Here is a 16,847-nt window from a genome sequence, read left to right as displayed (position 1 = left end):
TCTCAATATCGTGACTGCGGTTTCTTTCCTCTGCTTTTTACCTGGAGTTGTATTTCCATCTTGTCGTGGTTGTTCTGTCGGTGTCTATTTTTTTTTCATTTTTTTTTTGCGCTATTCTGAAAGCAACATTGTGACAACATTTCGTAGTTTTCAGTTCCTCCAAATAGATATCAAGGTTAGTTACGTTAAAAATGATGGTCACAATTTGTTTATCACCTGCTTCTTTCGTTTAGTTGAAGATTCGAATGAAAAGATGCAAAAAAATTGAAGAGTCGAACTTTCCTGCGCAACAAACAGGTTGCTTTTTCCTAGCTTTGTAAATGACACCTTAACACAAATTGAGATAAATGGAAAAAATTCACTTTTCAAAATTTATTGAGACTGCAATGTTCAGGACATTCAGCCCGAAGGCATATGTGAAAGACATGTATTTGTAAAATGTTTGGATGCGAACGTGCACGCAATAAAAATTATAATCACATGGATTGTTTCGATCGTGGGAGGCCGTTTTCCTTTGGAAAGGAAATTTACGGCCATGAAGCAAAATTTTCAACCGTCTTACAAGTGATAATCGCGTTTCAGCATCCGTACCACTCGTCACCCACTCCGTTTAGGAAAGTTCTAGCTAGGTGCTCGACAGGAAATTTGATCCAGTAATTCATTGATAATTTACCGAGGCAACGTAACGCATATCTTCTCTTATTTGAGTAGCATCAAAATTGAAACCGATCAACTAGTTCGAATCAGGAGAAGATGAATACCAAAGCGGTTAAGTGTGGGTGTGCATACATCTGTCCATAACCCAGTGGCTACTTTAATTCAAATGAACAAACAGGAACTCTGTATACCTGTTTGCGGGGCTTCACCAAAACAATATCAGTTGTCCGCCAGTCTGTTAGTTGTTATTACGTCATTATTGGTGCGGAAAGGAAGCTGAAACCTTTATTTCAACCTTACAAAAGATTGAAATGGCGTCTTTGTATAAATTTGACCGAGAGACGCCGTTAATCGTCTCTGTTTTTGTCATTTTCTCCGGAATCGTGTTCGCTTTTTGTGGAGGCTGCACAGGTAGGGACAAACCATTGGAAGCAATGCCATATTAGCAATTTTGTTTATTAGGTAATGGTTTCTTTCGCTTATTTGACTCGTCGTCGAGAAATCCTTTGCGAATTTCCATTTTCTTTTTAATTGGCTCGTCTTTTTTTTTCTTTCCTTCGTATACTCTGGGCTAAAAATGAGAGTAATAATTCATGCCCATGCTGTATTTTAAACGTACAAAATTAATAATACTTCATGCAAATGTTCCTTGTTGATTGTTCGAGAGAAAAGAATAAACAACGGCTACTACAGACGTTTCGTCAGTGGTTTAAAAGCTTGGTTGTAAGTTTTCTTTAATTTTTTTTTTGTCTTTTTTTTTGTTAATCTGATTTTTGCAGCGGACGAGTGTCGCATCATCATTTTTGAAGAATCGATAGCAAATAAGGCAATTAAGGGGCATGTGATAAGGAGTAGTGAGGTCCTTAGTGAGGGGAGCTGTCGCACGATGTGTTATATGGAGCCAAACTGTGTCTCAATAAATGTGAAACCTTTAGACGGAGGAAAGTACAACTGTGAGTTGAATAACGCCACGGTTGATAAAAGTGAACTAACCTTCTTTGAAGAAGTGGATGCTTACTACCTGGCGATTGAGGTAAATGCTTCACGTAAACTTAAAGTTTTGTTTGGAATCAGAAGAATTTAAAGTCATACACTTGCTCTTCGCTTTAAAATTTTGGACAAGAATTTAAATTTGTTGCTTCTTTGTCCCCACCTTGATCTGAATCTGGCCTCGCACCTACACTTCTTGTTCGATGTTGTACATTAATAAGAGTTTTTGTTCTTTTGGGAGGAAACCCAACCTTATAAATGTACAATCCTGGCCATTAGCACTATTGTAATTCAACGTGGTTTATCATGTTTCCTTGTAAATTTTTATTCTAGTGTGGTGACTATAAATAAATGAGAACAATGTTCTCTCCTTTTTTAATCAGTGCGTTGTTTTTTTTTCCTTTTGAACAGAATCCATGTAGTAGCAGCCCTTGTGTCAATAACGGAACTTGCCAAGTTGGTTTTACCAGCAAAGGGTTTCGATGCGTTTGTGTTCCTGGATATGCTGGAGAAAACTGCAGTGGTAATGTAAAAATTTTGTAATTTTGAAAATCTAGTTGTCCCTGATCGGTGATCAATATATATTCTAAAAACAGATGAAAATTTTGTTGATGGACACAAAAAGTCATCTACCTATAAGTTCTCATAGCTAGAACCACGAAGAAAGTTGTTTTAACCTCCATAGGTATTTGAAATCAAACTGAAAATACTAAGCATGTCAAATAGAATCGGCTAGCGTTTGTCACTGACGCGTGACTATATATTTGCTTTATTAACCAAGCTTGAGGTCAAGATGGTTGGATACAAGCCGAGTTCTTTTTCTGCATTTTTTTTTGGACCGAGACGATGTCGAGGCCATGAAAATGCAAAAAAAGAACGAGGCTAATATCGAGCCATCTTGACTGAACAAGCTCGGTTCATAAAAGATGTACTATATTGCAAGAAGATTTCGCTTTGTTGAGAGCCGGGAATGAAACCCGAATGTGTTTGTAGCACATCAAACTCACGAGAGTCGTTTCCGTTCTACTATTTTGACTGTCTTCTGCCGCTTTTTGCGTTTCCATCGCCGAAATTGTCCAAGAATTACAAACGTAGTTCTAGTTGTATTTTTTTCTAGCGCGGGATCAATGCGGGAAATTCCGGGCAGGCAAGATGGGCCCATATTTCCCGCTCGGGCAGCCAATGAGAACAAAGGATTCGCCTCATCTTGCCCACGGCCGCTGCGAGCGATGTAATAACGTGACTTAATCGTGATTTATCTGTGAGACAAAAGATAACACCTCTTTACAAATGCGAGATAGTTACTGAAGCGATCACTCCGCCGTCCATGGAAAAAGAAACTTCTCACGCTAAGGAATAAAGGCTGATAGTTTCTAAAGAAACTGTGTGAGGCTGCTTTGGTGGGGGTAACGAAATAATTTGAATATATTAACAAAGTTGAAATGGTAAATTGGCCACCGTTAAGATTATAAAAGCTGACGTTTCGAGCGTTAGCATTTCGTTGGAGCGAATAGGGCAATTATGGGTTGTGTGTGCTTTTAAAGGCAGAAAAAGGAGCTACGTGATTGGTGGGAACGTGGCAACGAGAAAAGCACGAATAAATTAGTGGAATGAAAAGCATTCGCTGATACCTGTGGGATTTATACTGCCGGTGTGAAAGATGAGCTTTTGTTCAAGAGTTTTCCGGCTTTCCGTGCTACCTAAGTGTAAGGAAAGACTACAGACTGCCATGTGTTACTTAGAATGGTTAAATAAATCAAAATGTCCAGTGACTGGTTCCGATGTGTCCTTGTCATTTCTTTCCACATCTCGAAGGTGTTCTCGGAATCGGTCACCTAGTCTTCTGCCTGTTTCGCCGATGTAAATCTTTTTGCAATAAGTGCAAGTTATGCAATAGATTACATTGGCGGAGGTGCACGTGAAGTGATCAGTGATCTTAATGGATCGTTTGGGTCCCGATATTTTCTCAGTGTTGTGAATGAAAGGACACGTTTTGCATCGTGCACGAGCGCATTTAAAAGTGCCTGGTTGGTCATTAGTCTGAAAAGAACTTCTGACCAAAAAATTGCCTACGTTTTTGTCGCGTTTGAATGAAATGAGCCGAGGCTGCGAAAAGATAGTGCTTGTCTCCGGATCGTTTTGAATGAACTTAAAGTTTTTAAGAATAATGGATATAACTGAGTGGTTGTGAGGGTGAAACGTGAGAGTGAATGGAATGCGGTCGGAATCTTCCTTTTGTGACGTTTGTAGTGCTGAGTGTCGATCAATAAGTTGGGGGCGGTGGTAACCTGCTTGAACGACAGAATTAGGGTAACCACGTTTATCGAAAAACTGGCACATCCACTCTGATTTGTGGTGGAAATCAGAGTCATCACTACATAAACGACGAAGTCTTAGAAACTGAGAAGAAGGAATGGAATTCTGAACGTGAGATGGATGCGAAGACGAATACAACAATTATGCGAGTCTGTAGATTTGTAATACACACTAGTACATCAACCGTAAGGTTTTCTTTCTTTTCACAGTATTATCAAGATCTTGCAGTGACTTAAAAAAGCTCGATCCGAAAGCGAAAAGCGGAATCTGTCTGATAGATCCTGATGGTGAAGGAAGATTGCTGCCTTTCCTCGTCATCTGTGACATGAGTGACAAAGACGGAGTTGGTGTGACTGTCATAAGTCACGACAGCGAAAACAGGACATTGGTGGACAATTACACAAATCGGGGATCCTACTCGCGAGATATATTTTACAAAGACGCGAACATATCTCAACTGGTGAGTCTCATCAACGTTTCCCAGTTTTGCGAGCAGTTCATTAAGTACGAGTGCCTTGGTTCTACATTGAAAGATGGCTTTTGGGTTTCGCGTGATTCTCTGGAAATGACCTACTGGAGCGGTGCAGCACCTGAAAGTAACAAGTGCGCATGCGGAATGAACAACACATGTGCCAAAAAGCCAGACAACCACACGACCTACTGTAACTGTCACGTGAATGACAATGAATGGCGTGAAGATAGTGGTGTCCTTACTAACAAGACACATCTGCCAGTTAAGAAGCTGAAGTTTGGGGATACAGATATTGACCAACACAGAAATGATGAGAAGGGTTACCACACCTTGGGAAAGTTTAAGTGTTATGGAATCGCCTGATTGTATGAAATAACAGAATCTTTAACCAATACTAACAGTCGGATCCAGTGGAAAGCTTAATTAAGATAAAATTTGCGAGGCATTGTTAGTGATGCTTTTGAAAGGTTTATTTAACGATTCTTTTTTACTAATTTCGTGTGGCAAAACTTCATGAGTAGTCTCACGACGATAATTTGATGATGAAAAATAACATACATTACCCTTTTCAGTCCTTTGTAATTTATTTATTTATGGGCAATATCTAACCAGGCTGGCCCAGTTCTACCGCAAGCTGGTTTGAATGGTAGCCTGTATAGTCAATATAAATACGACAGATGTATCGCTTAACTGTCAAGAGATTGTAAACTTCGAGTGCCAATATAAAAGTTCTGAACGCCGAATTGCGATTAATTCTATTTAGACTAGCTACGCTGCGATCTAACCGTTGATGCTTGTTATTTGTTAAGGGTAATAATTGACTTATTAATTCGTCTACGAGTGTAACTGAACATATCTTGATAATTTGTTAATAACCGGCTTCGAATATGGTAGAATTGCAGTGTTTTTTTTTGTGCTTGCTCCACCTCACAACTAAAACTCAACTCAAGTTAGTGCTATTGAATGTATTTCTTCCAGTATGTAAATACGCAGTGCTGTTGGTTTTTCGAAAAAATTCTAGCAGTTGCTCTTATTACAGTTTTTAGATCTAGTGCACTAGACTCTATTGATACTTTAACAACCGTAAATTAAAGTTAAAATTATTGCGGAGGACGACACGCAATTTGGCAACGTTTTGAAGAGTTCTTGACTACGCTAAAATGTTGCCTTGCTAGGCAGCTTGCCAGTACCTTTTACACTGACTGCAGTATTGATAATGTAATTGCTGACACTTGTAAAAGTTGAGTAAAATGTTTACCAATCAAACTTTCAGCGTCGCTTTAAGGGGGGCGGGGGGTGCTATTACCTTCATTAAATGCCAAACTTTCATGACATGATAACTCAAAAAGAAAACTATAGTTATCATTTCAGACAACTGACGCAGATCTTGGGAGCCACAGGGTAGTCAAGCCGTTATACCCACCACTGAAGGTTACTGTTCTAAATTAACTATGATATTGACCTGCGAGACAGCTTGTTAGGTTCGTATAGCTATAACATGGTGTCATTGTTTAAACTGACTGCAGCATTGATAATGTAATGACTGATATTTGTATTGAATGTGAGTAAAACCAATCAAACTCTAAGTTTCTCATTGGGTGGGGAGGGTTTTCATGGCTTTTACCTTGATTAAATAGCAAACTCTCCGGACGTGGTAACTCACAATGACTATATAATAAACCATCTGAGACAGTTGACTCAGTTCGTGGGAGCAACTGGGTAACCAAGCTTTGATACCCATTTCTGAAGATTCTGAAGGTTATTATTCCCTATGATCCCTAAGAGTGACTAACATCTAATTTCTCCTCACATTATCACCGTTGAATCAAACAATAAAGTCAAGAGAATCAAGGAATAGGCCACCAACTAAAGAAGTTCTCGATTGTTAAACAAATTCTCCCAGTCAGTAGCCTAGGACATTTATAGAGAACGGCATAGGGAATATGCATATATAGAGTGTAAAGGGCTAGAGGGCTTTTTATATCTATTTGTTTCCTGTATATCGGTGTTTACATACTACTTACACGAGAAACACATTTTATTTCAGTTATTCCTTTGATCATGAATCTCATTTAGACATTACAATGAGATTTTCGGCCTCGATCAAGATAAGACGGAAAAAAGTTTACCTTATCAACCCAATTTAATATTTTGAGTTTTATGACTTTCAGTAATCTTACCTCCGTTGGAAGGTGTTACGAATAGAAATTTGCCTATTCCATCGAAAAACCACGTTTTCCATCGGAATCTATTTTTGTCTATTAAACATGTGTGGCGTATTTTAGAAAGTACTCGCGTGGCTCTATTGAACCTTTAACTTCGGTTTGCGCAATATCCGAGGGAAAAAAATCACAGGCTGATTTTAATTGTTGAGGTATGCACATTTTAATTTCTATCGTTATCCAAAATAATCTATCTTATTTAAAAAAAAAACTGAGACTTGGATGTTGGAATGTGTGTATCTTTCCTTCACAGGTCTGGAAATGAGCAAACCTATCTCAGGAGCAGCGCGTAATAACAATATGAAGTCAACGCAATGTGCGACGTTGGCGGCATCACAAGTGTTGTAACAGCAACATGGTGCATGCATACTGTTGCTTAGGAACAGCACTTTTATTAACTACTCAACAATGAAAACAAAACACCGGCAGGCGCATTTGAAATCGTTGTAAATTCTCTGGCCGTTTCCTGGATAGGCACCTTAACAAATTTGATAGCAAAGCCGATTGAAATGTCGATTTAGGATAAATATGATTTTTTTTATCAAAGTGTCAACCGTCGCTATCATCGCTTTGTTTTCTAACTAGCATGATACCAAATATGAGACGAAGAATTTTTTACATCTTTCTATTTGGACCACAAAAAATTAGTCGTTCTAAGATTATTGTTTGGAGTGGAATGATAGCAGATGTAAAGAGTTTTATAATTTACGTGCAGGCCTTCTGCGCAGCCAATTATTTCATGCGTCGTCAGTGTTCTCGTTGCCTTCGATGGCGTTGTTTGCTCAGTCACCAATCATACTTATTCTGATGACTAGAAATTCGACAGAAAACTGCTATGCACTCTTTAACTTGACACTGTCACTACATGTCATACAAGGAGATAATTTTAATGACAGCCTAAGCTACTCATAATTTGAGCACATTTGGGGATAACACTAATTTCGGTAAACGAGCTTATAAATAGATTAATTCCTTAAAAGCCTCGTTCGCTAACAGCTTTAATAAGTTTATATAGCTCTATGAATAATGAAGATAGATAAACCTTCTATTTGACTTTCACTGGAAGTAGAGAACATTGTTTGCCTCGAAGATGTTTCGATTAGAATTTCGTCTTTAACTCGAGTGTGTATTCAGCACCTGCTCTAATTTAACTCCTTCCATATGTTGTGCATACTGGTTTAACAGCGTCAATGAGAATATCCACAAGAATCAGACTTTGGGCCTATTTTAAGAATGGAGCGACAACTTTCTGTTTTATCCTTTCTCTTTTGAAAGGAATCAGGCTGGCAACAGTTTTTGCTTGCACTGGTGAGTGTAAATCTAGAATAATTTGGAGCGTCATTATTTTTATATATCGTTACAGGATGTGTTAAGTTTACAAGTAGTAAAGTAGGTCTGTACTTGGTTGTATTGTCTGAATTTTTCGTGTTAGAAATTTATTTACCATTCTCTCGCAAGGTTACACGTGAGATCAGCTGCCGTGAGCTGGTAAATTAGAAAACTAATTGTCACCATGTTTTTGTCACATCGAAACGAGTACTAAGACAAATTTCAAATACCCTAACGTCAAATTAAACACTGAGAAAAAAATTTTATCCAGACCATCCAACATGGAAATGTCAGTTACCGATTGTTACCTCTAAGATCGATTCATAATTATTTACTAAATACCTGACAATCACGTACAATGTTAGCCACCGTGGAGAAGTCTTACGATTAGAATGCAGTTAAAGAGTTATTAATGAATTTTTTCCCTTATTATCTTTACCATTTACATTCAACTTCACAATTATTATTGTCTAAGAAAGCCCAGAAGGAAAGCACATCACAGTAAGACCTAACGTATGCGGCAAATTGATCAAAAGACTTATTTTCAAAGCTTGGATGAATTATGCAGTAAGCAAGCAGATGAGAGTTTTGCAAAACATTCAAGCGACTCCTTTCAAGTTATCTGCTTGACATGAGGCGCCACAATTGCCTGCAATGCAAGCTACCTTACAGAAGAGGGGGTTTTCGGTTTTGCTGTTTTAGCTATTTTTTATTTCAGTTTTTCGGTTTTTGTACCAAAAACCTTTGGTTTTTCGGTTTCAGTGTTCATTGAAGTTTGCAGATTCTTTTGGTTTTAGCGTTTGGTTTTCGGTTTTCCTCAAAAATACTGACGGGTTTTCGGATTTGACATTCCATGCGGTTTTCAGTTTTACTATTTGGGTTCCGGTTTCTCTTCGATCTGAACGGCAGCTATGCGCCTCCACTGATCTGGAACAGCCATGATCCACTTGTCAATACTGTATCGGATCACTGGGATGCGAAAATTTATCGGTTTTGACGATTTTGCATGTGGCTTTCGGCTTCTAAAGAATTTGCGGTTTTGCGGTTCTGTGATTCTGCGGCCCTGCGATTCTGCGGCCCTGCGGTTCTGCGGCCCTGGGGTTCTGCGGCCCTGCGGTTCTACGGCCCTGCGGTTCTGCGGCCCTGCGGTTCTGCGGCCCTGCGGTTCTGCGGTCCTGCGGTTCTGCGGCCCTGCGGTTCTGCGGCTCTGCGGTTCTGCGGCCCTGCGGTTTCGAATGATTTTTTTCCTACTGTTTTGCGGTTTCTAATAGACCTCAATGCCCCCCTCCTTAAAGTTGATAGTCATTTTTTCAAAGCTCTGGCTGCAGTCGGTGGTGATACTATACATTATGACAATATGTCTTCATCCAAGATACTGAGGAAAGCCAAATGTGATGAAAATGTTGCAAAGCTTCGGAAAATTACGTTGAAACATAGGTGATGTATTTCAGTGGCGTGTCTTCCATTCCCCCCGGGTCACACTCGGGCTGAATGATAAGGAAATAAACTAAGTAGAAGATACGATTAAATGATAAAACAAGGCGTTTTTCCGGGAAACATTCAACATCTTCATACTCCAAGACGAAAAGGAGGAAGGTCTTTGCCAATAAACTTTCTCGTGATCAGAAATAAAGTCCGTGGAAAAACTTCTCTTAAATAAATTAGATAAAGAATTGTTCCTAATAATTATCATAGCTTCAATAGAGAGGGAAATTCAGCTTGAAATGTATCATGATGCTAAACAAAGAACTTGCAAACTTTCACTTGTGCTCGACAGGTGACGAATGCCACATTGTCTCGTTCGAGGAGCCGATTGCAAATAAAGCAATCAAGGGGCACGTGATCTGGAATGAGGAGGTACCTAATGAAGGAAGCTGTCGTCTGATGTGTTGCATGGAGCCTAACTGTCTCTCTATCAATGTGAGACCTTCGCAAGGTGGAAAATACTAATGTGAGTTAAATAATGCCAGAGCTGACGTAACCTTCCTGGAAAACTGGGAGACCGCCTACTATCTGGCTGTTAAGGTAAACCTGTTGCGTATTACGATCACCGTTTTCTAGCTGTGTACATTGAAGAAAATGTGAAGGAAAAAGTAAAAATCAAGAGAAATTTCCCAGGAAAAAGGGAGGAGGACCTGGAAGGTATACTTAGCCCCGAAATTTTCTGTCAAGTGGAGACAATATTTTCCTTGAATTGAGCAAAGTCATTTATAGGGCACTTCATTTATAGGGCACTTGTTTTTGAGGTTTCTGAGGATTTTTGTTGGATAAGTGAGTACCTGCCGGGAGGGAAAACTTGCAACTTTCTTCCTCCTTGGCAGTGTTTTTTCTTTGGTTCTGTTTGGTCGCCCATCCCTTTTTTGGGATTTCTCGGTCGATCCGAACTTGCTTGTCTTTTTGCTTTTTCTCTGTTTCGGTCACCCATCCCTTTGGGTTGGGTCCGAACTTCAGCATGGTCGTGTCCTTTAATAGGACTATCGACGTCGATTGTCAGGGGCTCCCTGAGGAGGTACTTTTTTCGCAAGCGGTTGGTCTGTTGCTGGGTTTTTTCGACCGAGAGTCTGATCATCGGGTGGCTGTGGTGCAGGCATGCCCTGGCCGTGTTGCCAGAGTCACTTTTGCAGAGAACGGGGATGTTGCTAAGTTATTTTTTGAGGAGTTAGGTGTCATCAAGTTGGGTGATGTAGAGTGTAGGGTGGTCAAGCCTCCTCCTCCTCCACCCCAGCTTACTACTGTTGTAGTTTCTTGGTTCCCCTTTGAGGGATCAAACGACGCCATCAGCACAGCTTTGTCTGCATATGGTACGGTCAAATCTGTTCGCAATCAGGTTTGGCCCGGAAGGCCTTCAGTGTCCACCGGGTCACGCATCGTCCAAATGGTCATTAGGAATGTCATTCCACCGTTTATCCCTATCCGCGGTGTTCGTTGTAAAACTTGGTATAGGGGGCAACCCCTCCAGTGTGGGACTTGCCGCAAAGTTGGCCACAAGTCAGCTGATTGTCCTCTCAAAGGAAAATGCTTCCGGTGTCATCAAGATGGGCACTTGGCTCGGAATTGTAAGGTGACCGTGGCTGCTCCAGCTGAGGCTGACGCCCCTGTTACAGAGAACGGTGTGGCTGTTCCTCCTGTGAAGAGCACTCCCGCCGAAGAAGAGACCCCCGACGCTGCTATTGAAGACTCTGAAGATGAAGTTGGTTCACCTCCAGACTCTGATGCAAGCGAAGACCGGTTCGCCTCTTGTGAAACGACTGGAAATGAGAATATTATATCAGCAACCGAGGGTTTTGCTAACCCTGCTGACTCTGACATGGCTGGTGAAAGTGGTCCCTGGACCACTGTTTCCCGGAAACGCCCCGCTTCCTCTGTTCCCGTTTCAGTTAAGAGGACTCAACAGGCCCCATCTAAAAGTCCTTTGGTTTCACCCATGAGTGATATCCGCAATGGCCCTGATGTTTTCCTTGAAGTTCTGGCCTGATAGACCGTCTGTATCCACAGGGTCTAGGATAGTTTCAATGGTGGTGAAGAAGGAGATTCCAAGGTTTATCTCCGTACGTGGGGCTAGATGTAAGGTTTGGTATAGGGGTCAGCCCCTACGGTGTGACTTGTGTCACAAAGTTGGCCACCGTTCCTCTGAATGCCCTGTCAAGGGTAAATGTTTCAAGTGTGCTAAAGAAGGTCATCTGGCCCGGAATTGTCCCAATCCAGCAATGGCCCCTGCGGCTATCGAGCCTGTAGCTGATCCCGTGGCTGCTCCTCCAGCGGATATCACTCCCGCCGAAGAAGAGACCCCCGACACTGTTATTGAAGACTCTGAGGATGAAGTTGGTTCATCTCCAGACTCAGATGCAAGCGAAGACCGGTTCGCCTCTTGTGAGGCGACTGGAAATGAGGTTATTATACCAGCAACCGAGGGCTTTGCTAACCCTGCTGACTCTGACATGGCTGGTGAAAGTGGTCCCTGACCACTGTTTTCCGGAAACGCCCTGCTTCCTCCGCTCCCGTTTCAGTTAAGAGGACTCAACAGGCCCCGTATAAAAGTGCTGCGGTTTCACCCATGAGCGATATCCGCAATAGTGGCCCTGATGTTTTCCTTCAAGTTCCGGAATTGGCAGCCTGTTCTGCAGACCACCGTACAATCCTGTGGGAGATTGCGGTTGATTATCGTAAACCGCCTGATCAGCGAAAACGTTTTTGCCGTTGGACTTCAGATCCCCGCTTTATTGGTTTGAAAGATGAGGACTTTAAGACTGCTATAAAATTTTTCAACAAAAAGTTCCCAAAGTAATTAATTAAGGTCATAAAAAGAAAAACAAAAGAAAATAATTAGTTAAGTAATGAGCGGGTGTGTTTAATTTTTGGGTGTGAGTGTGTTAATTTTTAAGTGAGGTGGGGTTCGATTCCCTAGCGAGTTTGGCGTCTGGTGGCCCTCGTTTCTGGTGGTCCCCTTCCCTAAGGCATTGCACGTAAGCCAATGGGTTGGGATTAGACATGTAGGTCGGCGGGATTGCACCTCCCTTCATCGGGGCCCAGCCGTCCACCTTAAACATAAAAAAAAAACTGCACTGAGAGTTCGCTCCTTTCCCTAGTGGTTGGGAGTTTGTTTTGTGGTGTGCTTGTTTGTTTTTTTTGGAGTTCTAGTCGGATAAGTGAGTACCTGCCGGGAGGGAAAACTTGCGACTTTTTCCTCCTTGGCAGTGGTTTTTTTTCTTTTATTCGGGTCGGTCACCCATCCCTTTTTGGGATTTCTTGGGTGGAGCCGAACTTACCTTGGTCTCACAATGGTTGTTGCTTTTAAGAGGTCAATCGACATTGACTGTCGGGGGCTCCCTGAGGGGTTGTCTTTCCCGGACGTCATGCCCTTGATCCTCGGGTTTTTTGAGACTGAGTCTCAATATGGTGTTGCGGCAGTTCAAGCGTGTCCTGGTCGTGTGGCCAGAGTCACTTTTGTTGCTGGTGGTGAGCCTGCTAAGGCTCATTTTGAGGAGTTAGGTGTAGTGGTACTGGATGGGGTGGAGTGTAGGGTGGCTCAGCCCCCGCCCCCCCCTCCCCAGATGTCAACCGTTGTGGTTTCCTGGTTCCCTTTTGAGGGTCCAAATGAAGCCATCACCTCTGCCCTGTCAGCCTATGGCCCCATTAAGAGCGTGAGGCATCAAGTCTGGCCTGATAGACCGGTGAAGAAGGAGATTCCAAGGTTTATCTCCGTACGTGGGGCTAGATGTAAGGTTTGGTATAGGGGTCAGCCCCTACGGTGTGACTTGTCAAGTAAATGTTTCAAGTGTGCTAAAGAAGGTCATCTGGCCCGGAATTGTCCCAATCCAACAATGGCCTCTGCGGCTATCGAGCCTGTAGCTGATCCCGTGGCTGTTCCTCCAGCGGAGATCACTCCCGCCGAAGAAGAGACCCCCGACACTGTTATTGAAGACTCTGAGGATGAAGTTGGTTCATCTCCAGACTCAGATGCAAGCGAAGACCGGTTCGCCTCTTGTGAGGCGACTGGAAATGAGGTTATTATACCAGCAACCGAGGGCTTTGCTAACTCTGCTGATTCTGACATGGCTGGTGAAAGTGGTCCCTGGACCACTGTTTCCCGGAAACGCCCTTCTTCTTCTGCTCCCGTTTCAGTTAAGAGGACTCAACAGGCCCCGTCTAAAAGTGCTGCGGTTTCACCCATGAGCGATATCCGCAATAGTAGCCCTGATGTTTTCCTTGAAGTTCCGGAATTGGCAGCCTGTTCTGCAGACCACCGTGCAATCCTGTGGGAGATTGCGGTTGATTATCGTAAACCGCTTGATCAGCGAAAACGTTTTTGCCGTTGGACTTCAGATCCCCGCTTTATTGGTTTGAGAGATGAAGACTATAAGACTGCTATGGAATTTTGCAACAAAAAGTTCTCAAAGTAATTAATTAAGGTCATATAAAAATAAAAAGAAAAAAAAAAAGAAAATAATTAGTTAAGTAATGAGCGGGTGCGTTTAATTTCTGGGAATGAGTGTGTAATTTTTAAGGGAGGTGGGGTTCGATTCCCCAGCGAGTTTGGCATCTGGTGACCCTTGTTTATGGTGGTCCCCTTCCCTAAGGCATTGCACGCCAGCCAATGGGTTGGGATTAGACATGTAGGTCGGCGGGATCGCACCTCCCTTCATCGGGGCCCGGCCGTCCACCTTAAACATAAAAAAACTGCACTGATGAGGTGATGATACTTACCTGACGCGGGCTTTTGCTTGTTGGTAAGTGTTCGCTCCTTTCCCTAGTGGTTGGGAGTTTGGTTTGTGGTGTGCTTGTTTTTGGTGAGGTCTAGTATCAGTTAAGTGAGTACCTGCCGGGAGGGAAAACTTGTGATCTTTTCCTCTCGGTCAGGTTTCTCCTTTTTCGCTTTTGGTCGGTGTTTGGTTACCCATCCCTTTGCTTTGTCTTTGGGTTGGGGCCGAACTTCAGGATGATTGTTTCCTTTAGTAGGACAATCGATGTGGACTGCAAGGGGCTCCCCGAGGGGATGCTTTTTCCTGAGGCAGTAAAGTTACTCCTCGAGTATTTTGATCGTGAGTCTGATCATGTTGTGGAGGCAGTGCAGGCGTGCCCTGGTCGCGTTGCCAGGGTTACTTTTGCAGCTGATGTGGCCAAGCTTTTTTTGAAGAGTTGGGCGTGGTTAAGTTAGGTGAGGTGGAGTGTAGGGTGGTTACACCTCCTCCTCCCCCACCTCAACTTACCACTGTGGTTCTGTCTTGGTTCCCTTTTGAGGGCTCCAATGAAGCGATACGTACTGCGTTGTCTGCTTTTGGCATCGTCAAGTCTGTCCGTCATCAGTCTTGGTCGGGTAGACCCTCGGTCTTTACTGGGTCTAGAATTATTCAGATGGTAGTTCAGAAAGTTATTCCACCCTTTATTGGTATTAGAGGTATACGTTGTAGGGTTTGGTACAGGGGGCAACCCCTGCAGTGCACTGTGTGCCGTAAAATAGGCCATAAGGCTGCGAGTTGCCCTTCCAAGGGCAAGTGTTTTAGGTGTTCACAGCAAGGCCATTTTGCTAGAGATTGTAAGGCCACCGTTGATGTACCTACAGTCACAGACGATGTCGTGCCATCCTCTATGCATGAAGAGCCGCCCGCTGACAGTGCTGATGAAGCCTGCTCGCTCTCATCTGAGGCGAGTGAAGATCGCTTCTCCTCTTTAAACGAGGGTGAGGAATTACCAAATGATTGTGTACCGGCAACACAGGGTTTTGCTAACCCTGTCTCCGATATGGATGTCGGAGAGACGACCTCTGCTTCTCGGAAGCGTTCAGCCTCCCCGGCTCCCACTTCTGCTAATAACACTGTCAAGAGGACCCAACAGGCCCCACCCACTGATTATGCTGCTGCAGCCAAGCCTATTGCTGTTACTCCCTCTGAACTTTCCGCTGCTTTTTTAAAGGACCCGTGGCTTAGCACTATTTCATCCGAGGACCGCGTTTTTTTGGCCGAGATTGCTGTGTTACATCACCTGCCTGCTCCTGCTGGTAAAGATATTTCCGTTTGGTACTCTGATCCGAGATATGTTTTTGAACATCGTGATATTTCTACTGCCTTTAGGCTTTACCGGTCACTTAAAAAATCTAAAGAACCAAAATAAAATATATAATTAACTTAGGTTTAAAAAGAAAAAAGAAAAGAAAAAATTAGCTAAGTTTTGAGTGGGTGTGTTTAACTTCTGGGTGTGTGTGTGTTAATTTTTAAGTGAGGTGGGGTTCGATTCCCCAGCGAGTTTGGCGTCTGGTGACCCTCGTTTTTGGTGGTCCCCTTCCCTAAGGCATTGCACGTAAGCCAATGGGTTGGGATTAGACATGTAGGTCGGCGGGATCGCACCTCCCTTCATCGGGGCCCGGCCGTCCACCTTAAACATAAAAAAAAACTGCACTGATGAGGCACACATGACGCGGGCTTTTGCTTGTTGGTAAGTGTTCGCTCCTTTCCCTAGTGGTTGGGAGTTTGGTTTGTGGTGTGCTTGTTTTTGGTGAGGTCTAGTATCAGTTAAGTGAGTACCTGCCGGGAGGGAAAACTTGTGATCTTTTCCTCTCGGTCAGGTTTCTCCTTTTTCGCTTTTGGTCGGTGTTTGGTTACCCATCCCTTTGCTTTGTCTTTGGGTTGGAGCCGAACTTCAGGATGATTGTTTCCTTTAGTAGGACAATCGATGTGGACTGCAAGGGGCTCCCCGAGGGGATGCTTTTTCCTGAGGCAGTAAAGTTACTCCTCGAGTATTTTGATCGTGAGTCTGATCATGTTGTGGAGGCAGTGCAGGCGTGCCCTGGTCGCGTTGCCAGGGTTATTTTTGCAGCTGATGTGGCCAAGCTTTTTTTGAAGAGTTGGGCGTGGTTAAGTTAGGTGAGGTGGAGTGTAGGGTGGTTACACCTCCTCCTCCCCCACCTCAACTTACCACTGTGGTTCTGTCTTGGTTCCCTTTTGAGGGCTCCAATGAAGCGATACGTACTGCGTTGTCTGCTTTTGGCATCGTCAAGTCTGTCCGTCATCAGTCTTGGTCGGGTAGACCCTCGGTCTTTACTGGGTCTAGAATTATTCAGATGGTGGTTCAGAAAGTTATTCCACCCTTTATTGGTATTAGAGGTATACGTTGTAGGGTTTGGTACAGGGGGCAACCCCTGCAGTGCACTGTGTGCCGTAAAATAGGCCATAAGGCTGCGAGTTGCCCTTCCAAGGGCAAGTGTTTTAGGTGTTCACAGCAAGGCCATTTTGCTAGAGATTGTAAGGCCACCGTTGATGTACCTACAGTCACAGACGATGTCGTGCCATCCTCTATGCCTGAAGAGCCGCTCGCTGACAGTGCTGATGAAGCCTGCTCGCTCTCATCTGAGGCGAGTGAAGATCGCT

General features: G+C 43.2%; 1 protein-coding gene across 1 annotated transcript; it reads left to right on the top strand.

The window, feature by feature from the left end:
• Window positions 1-473: 473 nt before the first annotated feature.
• LOC111345848 (neurexin-4-like) lies at window positions 474-6,010 on the top strand. The gene is made up of 4 exons (XM_088758981.1): window positions 474-1,068; window positions 1,437-1,690; window positions 2,059-2,170; window positions 4,173-6,010. Exons 1-4 carry the CDS (start codon window positions 969-971, stop codon window positions 4,796-4,798), a joined length of 1,092 nt encoding a protein of 363 aa, XP_088615107.1. The 5' UTR covers window positions 474-968; the 3' UTR covers window positions 4,799-6,010.
• The last annotated feature ends 10,837 nt before the right edge of the window (window positions 6,011-16,847 follow it).

Source organism: Stylophora pistillata, chromosome 4 (assembly GCF_964205215.1).
Source record: "Stylophora pistillata chromosome 4, jaStyPist1.2, whole genome shotgun sequence".
Taxonomy (NCBI): Eukaryota; Metazoa; Cnidaria; class Anthozoa; order Scleractinia; family Pocilloporidae; genus Stylophora; species Stylophora pistillata.
Note: the sequence above shows the minus strand (reverse complement) of the source record. Positions and strands in the feature narration are given on the sequence as shown.

Bases quoted from the DNA above. Each gene is read 5' to 3' on its own strand.
- LOC111345848 (XM_088758981.1), top strand. From the start codon at position 969: ATGGCGTCTTTGTATAAATTTGACCGAGAGACGCCGTTAATCGTCTCT. The intron at 1,691-2,058 runs GTAAATGCTTCA...CCTTTTGAACAG, and splicing joins CTTACTACCTGGCGATTGAG to AATCCATGTAGTAGCAGCCC. The intron at 2,171-4,172 runs GTAATGTAAAAA...TTCTTTTCACAG, and splicing joins TGCTGGAGAAAACTGCAGTG to TATTATCAAGATCTTGCAGT.